Here is a 21,396-nt window from a genome sequence, read left to right as displayed (position 1 = left end):
CTGCATATATGGGCAAAGTGCAGGCGGAAACCAATATGTTATATAGAAACAAAATGCTGTATCTAATCTTATGTAGCAATATCTAAGCAAATAAGTATATTTGTACCTGACACCTGTCAAAAGAAAATGAGTTTCTATTTATGTAAAATATTCCCAAAAGCAAGCTAAGCTAAGCTCCATAGAAGTTTTGTTACACGCGGGAAATGTTTCATACAAGAAATAACTTGGGTAAAACCTGACGTGAAAACTCAGGATGATTGATAATGATGAAAGGTAGGAATTAATGACTTCAAAATTGCTTAATTGAATAATGAAAATTAATATTACAAAGTTTTGATTAATAAAAATAATTGAGATTTAAATAAACTTCTTGTTTCATTTTTTTGCTTTCAAACTTTTACGTTACTTAAAATTTAAAAACAACACATTTTTTCCTTACAATGAGATATGCCACTTTCTAAGGCATGATTTTATTTTTTAATTAAAATTTATATAATTTATATTTTCTGTTTATATTTCAAACGGCTATATTTAATTACCGCTAATACTTTTATTCGTATTCGTATTTTATAAATAAAAAATGTATTGCTTTTTTAAAAGATTATCTAATCTAGTAGTGAAATGTATCTCCCTCAACCTCAATTAAAATAACTATCTAGAAACATTTTTAAGTTATATTAGAAGTAGCGAAATCGCTTAACCTCGCTACAGCATGCGAGTAAAACTCTATTAAACAGTGTACAGATTGCGCGCACTCCATCTCTGACGCGCTTAATAAACTTAGCTCAGTTCAAATGAAAAAAGGTAATGGACTGCAAAAACCGGTTCGTATCGCCTCGCAGTTGATAGTATATCAGAAACGGTGTTAAGCTTGGTATGGAGGTCGACGTAATTTGATAATTTTGTTCTATATTTTCTGATATTTTTAAGTCAGTTTTTATTTTCTACTTCAATGTAGTATAATAAAGTGCTGTTATAATGTTTTGGACGTGTGTATGAAAAATAGGTGCCTAAAATACGAATAAATTTTATAAACGATTTATATTTTAATTGGTAAACTTTTAGGAATGATTCACGACCTTGATTTAAAACATCCCAGAATTTTTAACTCTTTGTAAATTTGTAATGAATATGGTAACTATGCTTAAGAAAACCAATACTAATATTTTTTTTCGTTTTTTATTAGTAAAAGATAATGTGTTTCATACAGTAATTAACAACAAAACACAAAAACTTACACTTACGCTAATTCTCTTGCATTCCTTGATTTACATTTCGTATGATTTATTAATTATGGTTTCTTCATGCTAGATACATATTTCAAAGAGAATACATACTTCGTGGAATAAATATCACATTATGTAATTTCAATATTTTATTGGATAACATAATGTTTTGACATGATAGTCTTTACCAGGTACACCTCGTGGTATTATCTGTGGGAGATTTGCATTATATAAGCCTATTTCATATGATGACGAATAGCTATGTACCTGTATTGTAGATAAATAGCTTTACAGTATGACAAATGTTATAGTTACTGCTTCGCTCCTTTTATATAAAGTTTGTACCCGCACGTATGTATGTTTATCTCAGGAAATAAAAGTTTTGTCAAATATTAGAGGAAATATAACTTTAGGCCAAGAGCATTTTTTTTTTAAATCCTCAACCAATTTGATCTGTAGGCTAGTACTGATCGTCTCTTTGAATCAGGCATTAAAAATGGTAAGTGTCCCATTGAAGGGTTATGGCCACGTGTCAATACGGTTCAAACGACTCCTCCTATCCACTTCTGGTGGATGACCACAATGTGTATATGTATTTAACCAACAAAAGCACATAAATACAGAATGTAGCATTTAGAATACAAAAAGTTTATTCTATAACATTAATTCGTTTATTATATAAGATCATGCAGGCATTTCGGACATTTATCACTTAATCGATTTTAGACTTATATGAAACTTGTTTTCACCCTTAAAACTGAATCTTGACTTCAAAAGCGTTTGTGTGGAGACGGAGGTTATTCGGTACTTTATTTTCTTTTTTATACCACTTTTAACGTATATGTAAAATTTCATAACAACCGGTTGAGAAGTTAAGGCGTGAACGCGTAACAAACGAATAAATAAATATACAAACAAACTCACTTTCTCTATCCTCACCCATTTATAATATTAGTAACGATTAAACATTTTAAATAACAAGATATGTGCTATAAATAAACACTTGTAGATAATAAAAAGGCATATAATTATTTCGCGTTGATTTACAGTTGATAAACATGTTTGTCTGTTTTAATTATTATTTTTAGGGAGTGCTAATTATCCGGTTGGTTTGATTTATTTATACTATTTGGATATTCACGAATGTATTTTATTTATATTAATTTTTTAAGTTTATTTGTTTTTTTACTGAGTTGACTGATGTTCGACAAATATTTTTGTTATTTTCATTTAAATATATTCATATTTCGTAATATTCATTTTCTATTTCGTAACGACTTCGTAAATTCCTTCTAAGTGCTTCATTCGCATATACATATTTTTCCGGAAAACCTTTTTCCCGTTCACTGTACTTTCACTTATGTTTAGTATGTCTAAAATATCTACGTACATATTAAAGTTATATGCGGTTGTGAGGCTTACCTGAGCTTTAACATTCTTGGCTCAAATCCAACCTTTTAAAGCTCGACTTTCCCATCTTTTACATCACCACAAAGGTCGCTAATTCAGAAAAAGATGCAACTTTTAGATAGTACATATCAATATACGACCTTTTCTAAATATACTTTTTTTTAAAAATATATTTTTCCATTTAATTAATAATACAAAACTTAGCGTGAAGAGGCATCTTGCGGGCCGGCAAGGCGAAGGCGGCTAGTGCAGAACGTTTTTCCCGTCTGTACTGGCCACTGTACTGGTACAAATTTATACTTATATTATTCCTTTTAATTAATTTGGTAATGCAATTAAATAAAAAATAAGTAAAGTTGACAATTGTTTTTACGTTAAGCTCAATTGCACTGCCGTTTTTCATTATATTATAATTAATGGTCACTAAGTCATTCAAGGCACAAAGAGATCAAAGTCTGTGAACAAAAGAACTTGAAATTCTAATCATTAAATTAGAACTTACTTTCACTAGCACCTTTTTAATTAAATTAAATTAATTTAGAGAATTCAGTTCAATATTAACATATGGCTATTTCTTAAACGCCATCGACATACAACCTACCGTGGTGCAAACACATTTCATATCGTTATTTTCAAAACAAAAACTTCTTAATTAGCTAAATGAGGAAGATCCAAAGAAAAATGATAGTACCGCTTCAATACATAGAAGTGGGAAAGCGACTAATTGTCGCCAGAAAGAACTAATTAGGAATTATTGGCTCTGTTCAGTAACAAACAACGTCGTTAGCTAATTTATTTGGGAGAAGTGGCAAGAGCTTCTTTTTCGTTAAGTGCCTTAACTATTCTTAAATTCCGAACAAATGAGAGATAATATTTTATATTATATGTTTTTGTAATATAATATATTTGAAAAATAGCAAAATTCAATTTTATGATATTTCTTTATTTCTGGCCTAATGATTGTTTTTCTTAATTTGAAAATAAGGCATATGAACAACCAACTTTGGTACATAAAGGATCACTATTTACTATATTAACCTATAGTAAAATATATTAAGCTAAATTGAAGTGGCAGTGGGCGGGGCACATTGCTCGCAGAACCGACGGCCGCTGGGGCAGAAAGGTTCTCGAGTGGCGACCACGAACCGGAAGACGCAGCGTGGGCAGGCCCCCTACAAGGTGGACCGACGACTTAGAACGAGTCGCGGGAAGCCGTTGGATGCGGGCAGCGCAAGATCGGCCAACGTGGAAATCCTTGGGGGAGGCCTTTGTCCAGCAGTGGACGTCTTTCGGCTGGTGATGATGATGATGAATATTAACCTTCCACTAACCATGGAACTAAGATTTTATATATGTTCCTTGTGCCTGTACTTTAACTTGCTTACTCGCCCTTTAATCTAACCCAACAAAATCTTGATAATTTGGGGTAGTAAAACTACTGAGTCTACTCAGACAAGCTTGAGTATTAAAAGCTTTACTTAGAATTTTCAACATTACTTTTTGCATACATTATCTTATATTTATTCAGTTTCGTTCAATCTTACTACTATCTATTGTTTTTCCTTTGTTCCACGACTGATGCAGCTGTATGTGCTATTGGCTGCTGCACAAAAGTCGTATGTGTATCTGTGCTAATGACAATTTTGTGTATGTTTCACATGGATTTTTGTCAATAGATGACAGTCTAGATGAACAGATCTTAACTGAAGATTCAATGTTACTGGATGAAGCACTACTGAGTTTTCATGTGATTATATGGGTGTTTATAATTCTTAATATTGGAATTTATTGGATGAAAAAACTGTAGAGCTTTTTTTTTGAAATAGCGTGGTGGAATTGGTTCTAAGCTTTCTCATTCAGCGATAGAGGTCCTGGATCGATTTAGTAGGGTCGTTGAATGTGGATCAATTGTTTACTTATTATTACTATTACATTGAAATCCCAACGATAGTTTTCATATGAAATATACACATATTAATTTATAATTGTCTACTCGATAGATATTAGATATTTAAGTTACATTCCAATGGTATGGTATGGTAAAAGCCTGTGAATATCCCACTGCTGGGCTAAGACCAGCTCTCTTTTTTGAGGAAGAGGCTTGGAACTTATTCCACACGCTGCTCCAATGCGGGTTGGTGAAATTCACATGTGGCAGAATTTCAGTTAAATTAGAAACATGTAGGTTTCCTCACGATGTTTTTCTTCACTTTAAAGCACGAGATGAATTATAAACACAAATGAAGCACATGAAAATTCAGTGGTGCTTGCCAGGGTTTGAACCCACGATCATCGGTTAAGATTCACTCGTTCTTACCACTGGGCCATCTCGGGTTTTATAAAGAAATGTAATGTTTCATAAAAAACATAACATACATTCCACTATCATCTACAAATAATAATTGATGAATGCAATCAAAGTCGTATTTCTAAATCAATACCACACACACGTTTAGTCACCCCAGTCACCATTTAGATAAATAATTAAACTAAACTATTAAACAGTTTAAAATAACTTTCAACTAAAACTATAAAATCTTATATAAATTATTTAAATCAATTGTTTCATTTATTATTAAGTTGTTCAATATTCTGATAAATTGCAGTACCAATCTGCCTTTAAATACAAATTAATCAAGAAAATGTAATAACATTTTTTATTTAATTCATATACTTGATCCGCAGAACGATGAAAATGGTGAAAGGTTGGCGAAATTGGATAAAACGGAACACGAAAAATTCAAGATTCAGTTTGAATCGCTCAGCTTTACATTAACGTTATTGATTGAGTACCTTTAGTGAGCTACACTAGATGCTTCATTTTTTATTGCATTTTGAACTTTATGTGCAGTAGCTTAAAGAGCTGGTGCATTTAACTTTGAATCATCGCTACCGATGAAATTTTGTAGATTGCTCATCCAAAATGGTCCTTATGTGCAGTCGGATAGGGATCACGTGGAATTAATGTGTGTCTAAGTTGTGCAATTTTAGAACCGAGTAAACATACCATTAAGCATCTAATACTTAATCCCCTCGACCTCAATCGAAAGCACGCACCATTGATTTTACATAACTCTTTACAGGTTCCAGAAGGAAAACATCATTAAACCTTACTTTTACTATTACTAAGATTTTATTTGCATTTGGAAGTGGTTTTTTTCTTAATTTTTAAGTGGTACATCTACTAAAGTTACATTTTAATGTCTATCGTTGTGTGTGTATTTTGGTTGCAAATAGTATCTATGTAGATATATATAGATTTTGTAAATAAGGATATCATATCCTATCCTATCTGTGCCTTCATTTTTATAATTCTAACTAAAGTTATAAATGCAATGTTTGCTTATTTGTTTCTTTGCTTGTTACGCTTTCAAGGCTTAAGAACTCAGACGATCATCATGAATTCTTGCATTCACGTTGTCAGGGGTACTGCAAGGGTGCCTAACACTTCTCCCTTACAAAGCAAATTCGTGGCGGAAACTACTAAAGAATAAATTTGTAGTAAAAGATATTTGCTTTGCGCGTAGAAGAACGCTATATATATCGTCACCTGGTCTGAGTAAAAAATAAAAACTATTTATATTCTTTTTACATTACTAAATTCAAGCGGAAAATATTGCTAGCATTCAGGCCATAAAGAAGGCCAAACGATGAAGTTTTATACGGGAGTTATTTTTATTTATATATATAAGTATAAATAAAAATAACTCCCTCATTGATTGATTATATAAATTGTATTCAATGAAAAAGGGTGGTAAGACTCATAGCTTTTCACACAATATAGAGTTGACATAATGTTTTGTTCTAGAGCAATACGGACCACTGCCTTTATTTTAATATTAATAGCTAGTCATTGGACAATGGCAGACAATGACGTGATCGGCGTCCAATGTGCGTTCAGTATTTGGACATATTAGGAAATATGATTTTAAATAGTATTTTAGAAACTGGCCGTTAGTGTTGTAAGAATTTTAGTTAAATTGCAAAAAAGAAGACTATTACTATAATAACATTAAACCTCGATATAAAAACTCGATATTGTTTTGACGATCATTTTTGTTATCTATCTCTTTCTTACGATCACGAATCATTTTACTTACATTTTCAAGAGACGAGAGAAAGGAGTCGCAAATGAGAAATGGGTACAACGGATTGAAAGTGATTACCACTGCCTCTAGATTTACCTATTTATTGTTATAAAACTTATATGTATATAATATTCTTAACATAAAAAAATATATTTTCTATTATTATCAAAGTGACTCCAGGTTATAAGGAATAGGATAAATTGCGAAAAAAAAAAGTTTTATGAAGAACAAGAGTGATTTTGCCGACTGTATATTTTCCTCAAAAACTTCCAATGTAAATTGTAATATCTGAAAATGAATATCTCAACGCTACACGATAATTCTAAACTATGAGGATGGATTGAGGGTTTGCCCACTTGGGGTTACCTCTATCAATGCGTGCTAAATACAGAACAACCTTTTATTATTATTATAAGCAGTAGTTATGAAAATACATTTATATACACATTATCAATTTTATAAATTCATATCAATTAACTTTTTATGGTCAATTTAAACAAAAATATATAATTATTTGGATTATACGGTCCCGTTAACTCATACGTTAACGTTTAAAAGATTTGTTACGTTAGAATGTACTATTTTGTATTTGTTACTGTATTAAAAAGCAGACGGCTTTTATTTATCATTAAGATTGGTTGCAAATTACTAATTTTCCATGTTTATATCATGACTGAATCGTGATAACGGCTTCCGTTTGACGTAGACTAATGTTTCATACGCTTAATCCTTCTCCGAAAGATGCTCTGGAAACTAATGAAAACCACATCCATCTAATGGTTTCAGAGATAAGCTTGAATAAATTCCCTAATAATAAGAAAATAATTTTATCCGAATAGTACTTAAGGTAGCTATGAGTATATCTTTAATATTATAATGCAATTCAAAAGATTGTTGTTTGTGATTACAAAGATAATAAAGCCAGTACCTAAATACCGGTGATTTGGGCTTTGTACAGGTCTGGATGGGATATGCTTACGAAATATCCAATTGCCAAAAAGTAAAACTTTGTACTGGCATATTAATGTTTAAAAGGGTAAAGCTAGTAGAGATACAAGGGGCTTAAAATTTATCATTTTATGATGCTGTATTTCTAGTCATAATATTAAATCAGCATTGCATTGTATTTACTTTCTTGGGATTTCTGCAAGCTGGTGTGGGCCAAACAGCAATACTTAGTATTGTTGTGCTTCGGTTTGAATTTTGCGTGAGCCAGTGTAGCTACTGGCACAAGAGACATTATATCTTAATTGTCGGGGTCGGTGACATATATATGACGTAAGAAATATTAACCAGCGCTGTCTATTGACGAGGGTAACCATTTACCAAGTGATTATTAGCCTATCCACCTATCTTTTTTACATTTCGCAAAAAAATGTTCCATTACATTTTCCGCGTCATTCCTCCTTAGAATTATTTTTGCTGGTGTATTGGTTTTCTGTCACTATACAGATTTTTGGAGACGCTATTATAATGTTAAAATTGTTGGCTTGTATGGTTGCTCTCTTCTATTCTGACGGAATGACATGGCTTTGGCGAAATGAATAGTGAGTAGGTCAGTGTTATGATATACTCAATACACCTCATATTCCGTATTTTATAGCGTTGGCAAAATAAAAATAAAGAATTAATTATGTTTGTATATATATATTGGATATAAATATTTTTGTTTTATCGGAGGGATTAAGCTGAGTTAAAATTTATTAAATAGTTTGTATTTTATAACTTGTATTCTGACGCTTGAAATCAAATGAATTTCATTAAATGTATATGGATATCATATTTTATAGACTTTAATTTTTATCATTACCTTTCATCGTTGACTGATTGTGTCTGTCAAAGATTATGGTGATAAATAACGTAGATTAGTACCGTCAATTAATTCAAGTTTATAAAAGAGATTATTTGAAATGCGCATACATCCACGGTACCAAGACACAAGTGAAAAACATCGCTGCACATAATAGCAATTTTTCAAGTCATTCTTCCCACTCCTGGCGCCCATTTTTCATGTTTCAACATTTTATCTGCGAAGTCGCCCGGCGCCGTCTTAAGTGGACTTTTTGACTCTCGCCTCACGCTGTTTAAGTGTTTTAGTTTGTATTATTAAGTTTAACTCTCGTGGATTTTGCGCGTTATTTTATACTAATTGTGAGTCTTCGTACATTGGTTCGTAAGTTATTAGTGCTTAGTTGATGAATTTATCTTAATTATAAATCAAAAGAAAGTTACTTTGGAATAATTTAAGCCTTGAATTAATTTATCAGACAAATTAAAGCAAATTTGTAGACGGTGTGTTTTGATCGATTTATTAAGTAATTAATGCGTACGTTTTCATAAAATGTCAGAAAGTTTGTTTGATTAGGTAACTAAAATATCTATAGAATGTAATTTTATCTTTAAACTATGAATTCATTTTTATAAATTCTAAATAATAATTTAGGTAGAAAAATATATTGACTATACTGGTGTTTTATTTTACATAATCTAATTTTATTTTTGATGAGCTGGCTGGCGAGGTTGGTGGCTCGCCTTTAACGCCGAAGGTTGTGGGTTCAATCCAACCCAGGACAGATATTTGTGTGCATGAACATGTCTATTTTTCCTGAGTCTGGGTGTAGTAAGTATGTATTTACAAAAGAAATGTAGTATATCAATTTTCTGGTTTCCATAGTACAAGCTCTGTGCAAGCTTAATTTGGGATCAGATGGCCGTGTGTGAAAAATGTCCCAGGATAAATTATTATTATTATTTCACACCTGAAATCAAATTTATCAAACAAAAATTTTAACGCTATTACATCATGAAAAGCATCCAGAAATCAGTCACGGAGCTTATATGACGTCAGAATCTGAGTTCGCGAATTTACGACGATACAAATCAAAACTCAGTCCAAACAAAAGCCAATAAATCTTTCCGGCAATTTCAGATGCGATCTTGCAAAAGAACTACCTGTTCTCGTATAAACAGTACGTGCCATTATGAATTTCAAATGGTAAATTGACAGCTTGGCTGGAGAGCCTAGATTTTGTCTAGATAGCCTGGATCTTGGCTGGATGAAAAATTCGTGCGGTTTTAATATTTATTAGGACTTTTGCAACCTCTGTGATATGCACTTTCAACGCTGCGCGCTTGGAAAGGTTATGACGTAAGCTAACACCAACTATATTACTAAAACTTTTTAGTTATGTCGTTATAACAGTTTTAGGATTTAAATATTTCATTTTCATACATTAGATTTTAATGGAAGCTTCTTAAAGCAAATGAAATTTAATAAGTTGCAATAAATTGATACGCCTTTCTTACAGGAAAGACCACAGGAACTCTGAATATAGTTGTCAAAACGACACATTTCGTTCATCTTACAAGCAGTATGACAATAATATCATTATCACTTACCTAATTTCTTGTGCTTAGGTAATTGTGAGGTAGGGATTTGTACAAGCCCATTTAAGTCGGTACCATCCACGTCATATTCTACTCCAAACAGTAGTATTAACCTGCTGATTAAGTCCGGCATAGTACTATGTGTGTGTTGTGTTCCGGTATGAAGTGGCTAAGGTTGGTGGCGTATTGACGATGTAGGGAATAGTTAATATTATTTATAGTATCATATATTATGTCGTTGATGGTGACCATTTAAGGTGGCCCATATGCACGTTTGCTTATCTATTTTATGTATAAAACACCTACATAAATTATATTAAGTAAACGCTGCTTTCAGCAAATTGTAAGTTACAATTAGATGACTTTAATCTCAAATATTTCCGCATAGTGAAGGGCCACCACACAATATACATGTATTGTTTTGTATGAGCCGACTTAGAGATTTTTTGTTAACCGCATCCTAGTAGCAAGTAATCGCTTCAATGTTGCCAGGAAACCAATCGACCAGCGTTTATTAAAAGTGTAAAAGTCCATCGAAACAATTTTCCATACAATTTACACAATAGTCAAAATAAGAGCAACGGAATGATGACTTAAAGTTTTAACTGAATGTAAAATTTAGCATTGCAATTGAAAATTTGATTAAGTCTCAGCAACTGTTCGTTGCGTCCGCTTTATCAGGCTTATAATTTCTTACCGTGAACATTTTACTTTTAATCTCCTTTTTTTATTTGTATTGCGAGACTATATATTTATATTCTATTCTTTGACTATTCTATGATCTAGAAGTAAGAACTACTTTAAGAAATAGATTGTTAGTTATCGTTAAGCTATTGACAACTTCAATCTATTATTATATTATAAAGGCCGGTGTTGCAGGTGTCCATGTAGTTACTTTCCATAAGGTGAGCCTGTCCGTTTGCCTCTTTTTTTACGCTGGAAAAACATATTTACGTGTTTCCCCACATTAATTCACCGGCGATGAAGGCGCCGGAATACCCACTAAAAAGCCAGCGTTGCCCACTCCGCCTTGTCGGGGTACGTCAAGGGATCGCTTGCGCATACTACCGTGCCGTCCAAACGGTTGGCCCGCCTCTGCGGGCTTCCAAATCTTAGGGGGTTTCGGGGTACAGAGACCTCCTAGCCCCAGCGACACTCAGCCCGTTTGCCTCTAACATATTAACGAGATTAATCAAATAAATTGTACGCTTAATGTTAATGTAATAAGAAACAAAACAATTGATTCGTAAATCGATACTATCTATAATTATATAACTTTAATCGTTTCATTGCTGCATAATAAAAAAACCATTCCCCAAATATTCATAAAAGCTGACTGTAAAAAAGACACACGTTATGTATGCATTTGAAAAAAAACCAATTCTAAGCTGAGTGATTAATAAGGAATAGCGCTAAAAAGTTACAGTGATTAATTTCGTTAATACATAGTCTATTATAATGGTTCATTAATGTGAAACTAGTTTAATCGCTCTCATATTGACAACTTACCTATAAATCGAAAGAATGAAAATTATGCAAAGTTCTAAATTTTATCTAGTTGATATGAAGTTGTAATTACGTTAATTTGAATCCATCATTATAAGCAGCGTAAAGATAAGACTTGAATTGAAAATAACAGTCCATAAATGTCCTGTTAAGGTAATCCTTGAAAATAAGTTGATATCTTTCTCTTAATATATAGTTTAACTTTAACATGCATATAATTTATGCGTATCTTTTTGTATAGGTTATACATCTAAATATAGTATTTAAAGTATATTAACTAACATTTTCAATAATCAATAAAACTTCGTCACTATAATGCCACTTATGTCATAACAATTCTTATATATTCAAATTATTGATAAGCGTTTTGGTTAATTACATAAAACAAGGTCATTCCTTTCACTTCTTATAGCAGATAAATATCTTCAAAGGATGCTTGACTAGAGTTAACTAACTGAAAGATTTATCGGGAATTCATTTCTGTACTTGGACCGTCGGATTCTCAAGAGGGCTGTGTATAACCGATACAGCTATAAATCAGGATTGTATTAAATTATATCTTGAAACAGCTAATGATATCGATGTTATATTTGTGAGTCTCGTAGGCCTAGTGGCTTGCTTATAAGATTCTGGTCCCGGGCTTAAATAGCAGGTTTGTCAGGCAATTCTCCGTAGCAGTCAAAGCAGTATACACCTGTGTGCCACGTCAAGCTGTCCTACACCTATCGTGAAGGATTGGTTTCCCATCGGACTACGTGAGTGATGGAATATTATGCAAGCGCGCAAACTTGCACGGTTGTATCTTCTGAGCTAAGTAGCCTTGAGATTGTCCACCGTGGCAGAATTTCAGTCAATATTAATATTATTATAATTATGAGAATTTCCTAGGACATTATATTCTTTTTTTTTATTACATTATATTCATATATTTTATTCGGTAAAAATATTTTGAGTGCCCTTATTATTTATTCCTTATAACGTGGTACCAATATAAATAATAATAACGATTTAATACTGTATTGTAATATAAACTAAGCTTTGGTCAAATATAATTAATAATAATTGATCATATAAGTTAGTTTTATATTTATATAAATATAGAAATCCATATAAATATACAAAATATGTTATATACCATTGAACATGAAAGTAATCATTCCTACTCAAAATCACTGTTTTATTATTTTCACGTAATATCCGGTTGCCAAGGATTATCATAAATTTCGGTATCTACTTATAACCAATCCTAAATTGATTATATATATATGTAGATAAGGCTTACTTTACATATGCATACGTATGTATAAATGATCAAAAAGCGTGGAGATAATATCGGTGATTTCTTTGGAGGATTTAATTGACTGTACTTTACTTTGCTTTTAATTTAGGGCTGTAAGCCCGCATGGATGATGGTTACACATCACTTGTTCTACCGCTAAACATTAATTCTTGGTATTGTTGTATTCCGGTATGATAGATGAGTAAGACAGTGTAACTATAGGCACTAGGGACATAGCATTTTATCTTCCATGGTTGGTAGCCTTGGCTATTTAAGGTATGGTTAATATATCTAAAAGCGATAATAATAATAATATTCTAGGACATCATTCACACACGGCCATCTGATCCCAAACTAAGCGCAGCTTGTACTATGGAAACCAGACAACTGATATACTACATATTCTATTTTTCTTTTTTTAAATATATACTTATATAGATAATTACACCTAGACTTAGGACAAACAGACATGTTCACGCACACAAATGTCTGTACTGGGTGGGAATCGAACCCACAACCTTCGGTGTGAAAGGCAAGTATCTACCAACTACGCCAAACGTCCCGTCATATGAATATAGGCAGTGGTGACCACTTGCTATCAGGTCCATTCGGCCGTCCGCTTACCTAATTTATACTTATCTATTCACTGTCAAATTAATATATCTAAATACTATGCTACACATATTAATATGTACCAATATTTATCGATCACATATGTATGCGTAATACACAAACATCCTCCTAATCCGGGTGGATTATTGCTGTAATACCTCATTAAAATAATCTACATTATTTGACTAGTATGTACGTAGATTTAAACAATAATATAGTTGGGAAGACATATATATATTAATAATATTTACAGTAGCAACATATTATGTTTACAACAATATATAAAGTGACAGCTCGTAAGCACCAAAAAGCAGTAAAAGGGAGTGGGGCTTTTTAGGGAGAAGGTTTGAAGCTAAATCCACCAAGATATTTCAATGTATATGTTATGGATAAAATTAAGGACAATCATTTATAAATACGGGTTATGAAAATAAACTAATAAAAGTTTACGACTCCAATTAGTCAATACATCCTTCCTGGTGCGAGATATATCTTTCTGTTTGAAATGCCGTCGATATTTTTACCTTTGCCTAAAAACGTTATGTTAAAAAGTATACATATTACTTGATAATACTACATAGATGATAAATATGATAAAAAATCTACTATTTAATCTATGTACTAAAATAAAGCGCATTAAATAAGTGTTATTATCTATATAATATAATGTTCGATATTCAATTTCCAAAGCGGATTGCTGTAATATTGGTTGTCAATATGAAATAAAAAAAAAACAATAGAAGGAATAAAAATATTATTTTTATATAATATAAATTTATGAGTGATATATATTTTTTATAATACTTTATAATATAAATTTTTAAATGTATATTTTTTTTATATTATACATTTCAAGGTTATGTCAGTATTTGCAAAAAAAATTCCTTTATTTAAGCATTTATGCGGTTTGATAGTGTCAATGGCATGGCGTCGCCTGCAGCTCGGTTACTGCGGAAATTAACCAACATTTTCAGATAATGTTCCAGTTTAAATCAGAAGAATTCGAATGCACAATAAGCCCGTATTCGAATGTAAAATATAATTTATATTAATTATTTTTTGAGGCATTTATTGCAGCAGTTTTTTGATGTTATTATCGTTAATTTGTTTTATTATTATCATTATAATAATTCGTTCATTATTGATTTTCATATCTATTAAAAACTAATAAATATATTATATAGGCGGACTCTTATCATTGAATTTTATTTCATTAAAATATGCAAATATTCTAAATTCAACTTAAACCTACTCACCTTCAATTTAAACTTATATACGTATAATTGAAGTGGGTTTACGTGCAAAATATTAACGTCCCGAGGTTCTGCGATGTAGGACCGTAAAGTTTTGACAATGCATAATAATATGACAAATTTCTAAGTGCGGCGTTAGCTTTACGAGTTAATCAAACCAATAATATGAAAATTAAAATCCTATCCAAATTCATTCAATTATAACAAATTATTCTGAGGATCAAGTATAAGCATTCACATCAAATTAAAATCTATTCGACGTTGGGAGCAATCCATTAATGGCGGCCTGGGGGTACAATATGAAGAGAAGTGATTCAGGCGATTTCCTTTTGAAATATTTGTTCGATAATGTTTTTATCTGGAATGATCTCGAACTTTTATTGGACAGATTAAGAGGTTTTGCGATAGAGTACGAACGGGGTTCGTTCGAAGTTCAAAATTGTTATCGATCGCCTTCTTCAGTTATACAAGACTAGCTTTTCTCCGAGGGTGTACACGCGTTGAATTTGTATAATATAGTTATCCAGATTAGTTGATGTCTTCTTTTTTCCATTTTATAAAATAAAGTAACAGCCAGTAAATGTCCTAGGCTGGGCTGGGCTTTCTTCTCTCCTTTTAAGGAAAAGGAAGGAAAGTTGATTCCGCCACGCTGAACTAATTCGGTTTGGTGGATGAGGTGTGTACGGAGCATTACAAATGCAAGAAATAATTTTATTATATGTACTTAGTATTTGAAATAAAGAAAACCATATTATATAATATAAGTATAGATTAGATTTCATTAAAATTTATAAAATATAAATGTTATATATAAGGTATATAAAATGTCTAAATGATTTTGTTTCGGTTGAATAATAATGGCAAGCGCTGTTTGCTTTATTATAAAAAAATAACATTTTACTACACGGTTCATAACGTTTTGATATGTCAAAAGAAATTATATTTTAACCCTCTTTACAGTTAAATAATGAAATGAATGTAAAAAAATACGAGTTCTCTTTGTAGTTCAAGCGTTTTCGGTTTTTTAAACCTTTAAATATTTTATTTATTAATATAATACTATCAATATAGTAACATGTTATTACTTAAGATGTGATTTAATTTCCAATTAAATAAAAAACGTAATCCATCTCTGAATTGGAAACTAACTTTGGACTGGTTTAATTAACTTTTCCGGGACATTATGACCGGTTTATACCGTTTTAGACCGGGTTTTATACCCGGGTCGGGCATTGTGTAGACACAATATCGGTCGGCTTATTGTCGTTCGACTTCTATATTCTTCGTCAAGTGGAATGAAATGTTACCGATATTACAAATATAGCCGTCGACAGCTTTAACGACGTGATTATGAATGTTTTGAAATAGCTTCCGATTAAACTTTGCGATATTGAGTTATTCATTTATTATCATTTGAATAGGTTTATTTAAAATAACTCTTATTTTTCTTACAGCTTTTTTATAGAATAGGAAGGCGGATGAGCATATGGGCCACCTGATGGCAAGTGGTCACCAACGCCCATAGACATTGGCATTGTAAGAAATGTTAACCATCGCTTACATCACCAATGCGCCACCAACCTTGGGAACTAAGATGTTATGTACCTTGTGCCTGTAATTAGACTGGCTCACTCACCCTTCAAACCGGAACATAACAATACCAAGTACTGCTGTTTTGCGGTAGAATATCTGATGAGTGGGTGATACCTACCCAGACGAGCTTGCGCAAAGCTCTACCACCAGAAGTTCTGATATCAACGTCTATATAAATTGTTAATTACTTTGGCTTTACGTAAAAGGCTCAAAATGATTTCACATTTAATATGAGCCATGTTTTATTTTTTAAATATAAATCTTGTATTCGTTTTGTATAATAAAATATTATAATTAAGAACCCTTTAATATAATATATAAAAAAAAATTTTTGAATACTATAATTTTTTTATATCCATATATTTATAACTGGGGCAGTAACTAATATTAAAAATACAAAAGTGAGTATGTTTATTTGTTTGTTACACTTTATGTCTCACTTAAATGATACACCTTGTCAGTGGTACAGACAAGGATATAGAACTAACCTTTCTGCCCCCAACCCTCACAGGCGAGCGGAAACTAGTTAATAATAAATCGATATTTAGTTTAAAATACCATACATCAGTCGCTATTCGTTTTTATACATATGTGTGGATATTCATAGCGAATTTCTTTACGTCACGTGTCCGAGTACAATGTCGTTAAACATCAATCATTTCCGCTGTGGCGCTTCAACACAGAGCGCTATAAATTACAACGAAAAACGTCGTATTTTTTTTACGAGATCTGATTTTGTATCGTTAAATAATGTTTTTAGGAAATGACTATTTTTATAACAGTCATATATCATAAGATATATGATATGAATGTCATGTGATATATGCCAAAGAGAAAGTGCTTTTCCTTAGTTTTTTTTCCATATATTTAAGTGTCTCGTATGTTCGATTAGCACACCATTTTATTTAACATTTATGTCACAGTACTTTTTAAACGATAACACTTACAATGCTGTCAATATTTATAATAAACACAGAAAATATTCGTAAATTTTTAATGTTTATGTTTCTATATATATAAGAATAACTGACTCGTTGACTATATCAACGCATAACCCAAATTATTGGGGCTAGCATCTAAATTTTACATAGTAGGTTTCTTTCTCGCGGCCTTATTGCTTTTTCTTTACGTTCATATCTTCAATACTCTTTTTAAAAATGTATTAATAAAATTATCATATAATATATTTTAAGACGAAAAATTCGTCCTAGTGTCAATGTAATGTATAATTACTTATTTTTATATTGAAAGCTTGTAAGATGTTATTAAATGATTTACATAAAATCGTATTTTTTCTAAGAATTAATGACTTTATTTTCTGATAATATGTAAAAGTTACATTTATTGAAATACGTTCTTTGAACTTCCAATCCCAAATAGTAACAGTAAACATTGACAGAAAACGTGTTTTCTGTGATTCTTTTTAAGGTTTTATTCAAATGCGGTTTAATAACTTTGGGCCAGAAAACGTTAAAAATAAATATATATACATTCAATCTTCCGACCAGCGCTGTATCGAGTCGTGAAAAAGTTAATCTGATGCTGTCATGCTGAAAGTAATCTAAGGTTTACAAGATTCAACGAAAATGCCGTTTTTTTCTTCTTTTGATAGGTATACCAACGCGTCAATTTTTTTATAAAAAAAATGCAAAGGTCGCTCTTTATGCTATACTAAAAATTGGTTTCTTTGTTACAGGTGACAACAAAGGAAACCCAACTCAACGATGACGTGTTTTAAATATATACACAGAGTATAAGTATGTAGGTGAAATAAATTTGCACAGTGTATAAATGGGATAGAGTTTCTGGGGAAAAATGGGGACGATAGTGGTGAGTGCTGTTAAAAAAGTGGTCGGTGTTCTTCTTCTGGGATGGATTGCGGGTACGTACTTCACTTAGTTTTGTTATATAATGGTTAATTTATTCATTTCTAATTTAATTGTTTTAATATACATAGCAGTGTACGTTATACATTATTTATTATTTAAAAATAAAAGAATTTATATTCATACGTTAATCAAAAACTAAAAAAGACCAACGCAAAGAGTTTCGAACGATTAGCCTTATGAGCCAAGTATTGAAACTATTTCTGAATATCATCCACGAGCGAATAAGGTTTTATAAGGTTTGGTTTTCGAATAGGAGTGGGCACGAGAGAGGCTCTTTTTGCAATGCAAGTTCTCGTACAAAAAATGCAGAGACATGCAACAAGACGTTTTCCTTTGTTTCATCGATTACGAAAAAGCCTTTGACAGAGTACTGCATGACCGTCTAATTGCAATATTACATGATATCGGCTTAGATGACAAAGATGTACGTATTATCCAGAATCTGTATTGGAACCAGAAGGCTACTGTACGAGTTGACAATGAGGAGACTGATGAGGTAGAAATAAAGAGAGGAGTCCGACAGGGCTGTATATTATCACCCACGCTATTTAATTTGTACTCGGAACAAATAATAGCAGAAGCAATTGAAGGCCAAGAATGTGGAGTCAAAATAAATGGTCGGTTAATATTAACAACATCAGATACGCTGACGATACAGTCCTAATAGCATCATCTCCTGAAGAGCTGCAATTAATTATGAGCCGTGTTAATGAGTGCAGTGAAAACGCTGGTCTGAGGATGAACCTATCAAAAACGAAGATCATGGTGTTATCTAAACATAGCTTCGATGACATTGCTATCATTGTAGCAGGCCAAAAAATTGAGAGGGTGCGCAAGTACAAATATCTGGGGACATGGTTTAATGACACATGGAGCTGTGAACAGGAGGTAAAGACTCGCATCGAAATAGCTCGAAGTGCCTTCTGCACGTTGAAAAAAGTACTCTGCAATCGCAGACTTAAGATCCCTGTGCGCATACGACTCCTACATTGTTACATCTAGCCTATACTTCTTTACGGATGCGAGGCGTGGACAATTAAAGAAGACCTCAAAAAACGTATAGAAGCTTTCGAGATGTGGGCTTATAGACGTATGTTGGCCATTAGTTGGACTCAAAAGGTCTCGAACGTGGAAGTTCTGCGACGCGTCAACCAAAAACGGCAACTTTTGGAGATTGTCAAGAAGAGAAAAGTTGCATATCTCGGACACGTGCTTAGGCATGAAAGATATGAACTTTTGCAACTTATTATGATGGGAAAAGTTGCCGGAAGGAGAGCTGTTGGGCGCAGAAAAAAGTCTTGGCTGTGCAACATCCGTGAATGGACGGGAATCGCGAGTGCTGCTGAACTCTTTCGCCTCGCGAAGAACAAGAAAGAGTATTTAAAGCTGACTACCAACCTTCGCTAGTCGGTGTGGCACTAGAAGAAGAAGAATCAAAAACTCATACAATAAAACATTTCCTCTACATTTCAAATATTAGAAGATACATATATATGACGATTTCATAGCTTCAAGAAGCTGCTCTATATTCCATTGTTGGAGTTCAAACATCATTTCCCATTGACTTTCGTGGGTAGTTGGTGGTTGCGATGCCCGAGTGAATCCCACTTCTGATGACAGCGACTGCGGTAGATCAGCGGCACGCCCGTTATCGGTAGGTGCTTCTGGTACAGGGTCCATGGCGTAGATCTCGGACAATTAACCACAACGATACATTAAGATAATTCTTGTATTTTATGTAGGTAATCAACAATCACAAATTACAAAGTATATATTATAACTATCGAAGTTGCGTGAACCAACGGTCCCGTTCGGAAGGTCCGAACTGTATCGCTCTCTGTAATGAATTGAGCTTCCGAATCACCGCTCTCCAACCATGAAAATGTGACAGTTACCCCTCCAAACGATTCCGATCATATGACTCGTTACGTCACACGAGGACGTGTGTATATGTATCTGTCTCTGTAATAATTAGTAACTCAGTTGATTTTGTTGTAACGATGGGGTGTGAACGCTGCAAAAATTATTTTAATGAAAATATTATCATATTAATTCTACATTGTTGGTATAGTAAATTTGATAGACGGAGTTTGATTTGCTTTATTCCAAATTTCATAAAAATAATAAAGCCAGGAAATATTAACAGACAGTTAGCTACTTTCGCATATATTAATATTCATAGAGTCCCCGTCACTAAAAACGCACTACAAAGCCGAAATTAGTCGAATATATATGTATATACATACATATATTATAAAATAAATAGTGAGTTTAATTATCTTTATTTATAAAACCTTTTGGAATTAATACTTAGTGAATTTATTAATCAATCAAAATACACTAAGATAAACAAAAAGCAAAAATAATTAATAGCATTTTTTTCTATAACCAATTATTACATGTTTGTTATAAATTTCAATAAAAGAACATAATTAATAAGAACTACCTTGTAATATTCGATAATATGATTAATGTTTAGCAAAATATTTAAAGCATATTTTATAGCTTTAAATATTTTATAGCTTTGTAATTCAACTAAATATATTTTTAGCATTTCGATATCAATGATTTATTGCTTAATTCAATTTCAAACGTAGCTTATTATTTTCGAATTTTTCTTTAATATCTTCTAATATTTGGATGGTACCAGATGGAACTGGATTAAACTAGATTTAATTAAGCGATATCAAAATTCAAAACCAAAAGAATTAAGTACTTTTAAAGTTATGGTGTATTTAAGTAGATTTTTATGTTTATAATTAAAAAAAAATATCATTTTAATACGATTACGCTTTAAATACTTGATTTAAAATATTTAATGAATATTCAAAAAAGTAATTAAATACAAAAAATATTGTGATCACGTCTTGGCCAATTACGAAAACGGCGATATATTATAACGCACCGGTATCCTCGTAAATACGCATGAACTGACCTAAATCCGAAATTAATTTTTTGAACCTGGAACTTTGAATCACATAACCCAGTCCTCGCCCTCTAAACCTTTTGCTGGTTTCCACCTTAGAAGGTTTGCGTGGGAAAAAATGGATGCAGTGAAAATATTTACAAAGTATTCTTATTAGCTCACTTTTTTTTTAATTTTACTTTAATCCTACTATACTGTTTTATGTTAAGCTTATACATAGAATAACA

The 21,396-nt window shown here is 32.1% G+C and overlaps 1 protein-coding gene across 1 annotated transcript in view; it reads left to right on the top strand.

Annotated features, from left to right (window-relative positions):
* LOC126768532 (uncharacterized) overlaps positions 1-21,396 on the top strand; it is a 286,006-nt gene that overhangs the window by 29,615 nt on the left and 234,995 nt on the right. The window contains exon 2 of the mRNA XM_050486706.1: positions 18,051-18,236. Within this exon, the coding sequence (XP_050342663.1) occupies positions 18,170-18,236 (67 nt within the window). The 5' untranslated portion in view covers positions 18,051-18,169. The remainder of the gene's footprint in view (positions 1-18,050; positions 18,237-21,396) is intronic.

This window comes from Nymphalis io, chromosome 5 (genome assembly GCF_905147045.1).
Source record: "Nymphalis io chromosome 5, ilAglIoxx1.1, whole genome shotgun sequence".
Lineage (NCBI taxonomy): Eukaryota > Metazoa > Arthropoda > Insecta > Lepidoptera > Nymphalidae > Nymphalis > Nymphalis io.
This window is presented reverse-complemented; position numbering and strand designations above follow the sequence as displayed.